At 35.0% G+C, this 3,623-nt stretch overlaps 1 protein-coding gene across 1 annotated transcript in view; it reads right to left on the bottom strand.

Moving 5' to 3' along the window:
• pcsk5a (proprotein convertase subtilisin/kexin type 5a) overlaps positions 1–3,623 on the bottom strand; it is a 43,762-nt gene that overhangs the window by 2,572 nt on the left and 37,567 nt on the right. The window contains exons 32-34 of the mRNA XM_016538310.1: positions 2,397–2,630; positions 1,273–1,447; positions 897–1,114 (exon numbers count right to left, since the gene is read on the bottom strand). Of these exons, the coding sequence (XP_016393796.1) occupies positions 897–1,114; positions 1,273–1,447; positions 2,397–2,630 (627 nt within the window). The remainder of the gene's footprint in view (positions 1–896; positions 1,115–1,272; positions 1,448–2,396; positions 2,631–3,623) is intronic.

The raw sequence follows: 3,623 nt of genomic DNA, 5'->3' as shown, positions 1-3,623 counted from the left end.
CTACAATAAAACTAAGTTGCATGTAGGAAAACATACCACTGTATTGTACAATTATGATAAAATATGTAACAATTTAAAGAAAAAAACACACCCAATTTACATCCTTTATTCATCATTTTGTAGAAATAGATGTAAAGTAAATCGCCATCTTACTCCAACCAAAGTGATTTGAACGCACCTGACATCATAATTACTTCCCAACTTATAAAAACACAAACTTCCCAGGAGGACTCGACTATGAAGTAACTTAGAAATTACTCAAAGACTTATGGTGCGTACCATAAGTCTTTATGTGTGATTTCTAAGTTACTTCTTTTGTCTTTGAAATATGGTTAAAATGTACTGACAAATGTTCTGACAAACATATATGGTAAACTGTAATTTCATGTATGTGATGTATTTAAATATATTTGTAATTTGTAAGTTACACATTTGTAATGACAAAGTTTAGCATTTAAAATACATTTACTTGATATTGTAAATATCGAATAACACACTACAGTTAAAATGAAAATCAAGTACTTTACAGGTGTTTTAGTAAGTATAGTAAGTCAAGACGTCAAAATAAGTGTATTTCTTTAAAGCATGATAAAAATTTTTTGTAAAAATGCTTTAAAGTAAAACTTTTAATTAAATTAAAAGTGTACTGTGTTAAGAAACATTAAGTCATGAAAGTGTGCTCTCTGTAAGTACAGTAAGTGGCCTATTGCATTATTATTTTATCATCTGCAACTACAATTTAAAAAAAATATTCTTTTAAGATTTGAAATACACTCCAAGTGTATATTCAGTACAATCAGGCTCACTTCTGTTTCACAAGAGCCTGTTTAGTGAACTGAAAGAAAAAAAAATGTCTGAAATATTTAGTCACATGTGTAATTTCTGCCATACTGTACCTGTGCATGTTCTGCAGCTGAGGTGACAGGCTTCACATGTTTTGTGGTGTATATCATGGTAGTACGCTTCAGGACAGTAAGACACACAGCGCCCCTGTTTCCTGATAAACAGCATCCCCTCTCTGCAGCTCACACACCCTTCGGCACTGGCCTGAAGACACTCTCCACAGCTCTCATGACAACGCTCACACATCCTAGAGACAGCTGAGGCATAGTGACTGGAAAAGATTCAATCAAAATTATTTGAAAACAGAAAATGCAATGCAATATCTATTAGAAACTAAGAAGCCAGTCCAGTATGACCTAATACTATCTGATTAATCGGCCTAGGTGATATACTGTATGTTTCCTACAGGCATTGAAGTGTTGTAGTTACCCAGAGCGGCATGTGTCCACACATTCCTTGGCGTCTCTGTAGAGGTGAGCTCTGCAGCTCAGGCACTCGTGGCTGTGCCGCCCCATGCAGGTGAGGCAGTTAGGATGACAGGGCTCACAGTGCTGTGTCTCCCCTCTGAAGTATTCATCTGGACACTGATTCACACAGCTGCCATCTGTGGATCAAGTGGAACCTTTGTTTACGCTAAAGCCTATGAAATATCATTTGAGTCTCAGGAATTATCAGTATATTTGAACATGTGGAATTACTGTACACATAAGGCTAAAAACGTCTTCATTTGAGATTTCAGTTCAATTTAATGTCAGTATTATAACATTACCATACCATTAATGCAATTATATAGACATCATAGAACAGTGACAACTGAAGTTTATATATTTGGAGGAAAAAAGCAATTCTGTAATACATTTATAAATGACAAAGTACAAATAAAGTCAACAATACTTTGTGCCTTTCTGTTATTGTGGCCAAAAATGTAATGTGAACTTTAAACTTACATTTTTTTAATGATTGTTAACTTATATGATCTAATATCAAGATGCAATTACATGTATTTACATCAATGTTTTGGTTATAATAAATGAACAATTACCCTATGTTCAAAAGTTTAAGTTCAGTAAGATTTAGAAGTCTCTTATGCTCACTGCATTTATTTGATCAAAAATACATATAAATGTGGAACATTATTACACTAAATGTTGAAAACAGATGTGCTGCTTAATATTTTTGTGGAAACTGTGATACTTTTTTTTCCTTTTCATGATTCTCTCTGATGAATAGAAAATTCAAAAGAGCATTATAAACATAATAGTATAAATAATTATAAATACTGTGTCCTTGCTGAATAAAATAATTGACCACTTTACAATATTTATGGCCCATATATTGTTGCTAATTCATGGAAAGATTTTGGTGCAATAGTGAAGTACCAAAAGGTCTTCCATTTGTAAAAGTTGTATTTTTAATAGCTATCACTGGAATAAGCGTAGGACCTGGAAAATCTAGAAAATGAATTAGTTTTTGTTTTCTTTGCACTCAAGTCATCTTCCACTTGTGAATCAAGATCATGTATCACGTATCATGCCTCGATGGCATGAACTCACTGAGTAGATAATGGTTCTGGTTGCAGCTGAGGCACTGGTCCTGATGTGGGCCAGAGCACTCGTGGCAATACTTGTGACACAAATGACATTCTCCATCCTGGTTGCTGTAGTGGTGTGAGGGACATGTGGTGGGTGTAGCACAGCGCCCGTGGGCATCCATCGCCAGGCCCTCAGAGCAGCTGGTGCAGGATGTGTCGTGAGGACCAGAACAGGTTAAACAGGAACTGTCGCAGGCTGCAGAACACCAGCAGAACAAAAAAAGACTTTATTAACATTATGTGATCTAGTGACGATATGAAAATTTTAACCCTGTCATTAATATGCATCACCTAACCGTGTCAGTAATTGTGTCAGTCATTACCAAAAAGTAAGTAGTCTTGTCCCTATGCCAGATAAATTGAACAAAACCTCATAAATCTAAATAATACGGAATTCATTACTAAAATGAATTAACAAATTAATAATGAATAGCAAATTATACAACTACCATAAGGATATACTGTACAACCTTAACCAAGATACATACAGTGTACTCACATCAGCCAATACAATATAGCAAATCTCGGCTGTGTTCTTGTTTAAATCATTGTAAAATATCAAATGTATTATCGCAACTCTTTGTAAAGTTGCATGTATATTCTTTCCAACTTTATGTAAAGTGATATACAGCGGGTAAAATAAGTATTGAACATCACAATTTTACTCAGTAAATATATTTCTAAAGGTGGTGTTAACTTGAAATTTTTACCAGATGTCGGTAACAACCCAAGTAATCCATACATACAAAGAAAACGAAACAAATAAGTTCAGAAATTAAGTTGTGTAATAAAGTAGAATGACACAGGGAAAAAGTATTGAACACATGAAGAAAGGGAGGTGCAAAAAGGCATGGAAAGCCAAGACACCAGCTGAAATCCATCAGTAATTAGAAAGCAATCCTGCCGCTAGTCAGTGGAAATTAATATTAGCTGGTTCAGTCCCAACACCTACAGTACCAGGATGATGAAGATGAAGGAAGGGTGGACATTTCAGCAAGACAATGATCCCAAACACAGCCAAGGAAACTCTCAATTGGTTTCAGAAAAATAAAATAAAGCTGCTAGAATGGCCCAGCCAATCACCTGACTTGAATCCAATAGAAAATAAGAACTAAAGATCAGAGTTCATAGAAGAGGCCCACAGAACCTTCAAGATTTGAAGACTCTGTGGAAGAATGGGCCAAAATCA

The sequence above is a fragment of the Sinocyclocheilus rhinocerous genome, unplaced genomic scaffold, assembly GCF_001515625.1.
Source record: "Sinocyclocheilus rhinocerous isolate Xijiao unplaced genomic scaffold, SAMN03320098_v1.1 scaffold847, whole genome shotgun sequence".
Lineage (NCBI taxonomy): Eukaryota > Metazoa > Chordata > Actinopteri > Cypriniformes > Cyprinidae > Sinocyclocheilus > Sinocyclocheilus rhinocerous.
Note: the sequence above shows the minus strand (reverse complement) of the source record. Positions and strands in the feature narration are given on the sequence as shown.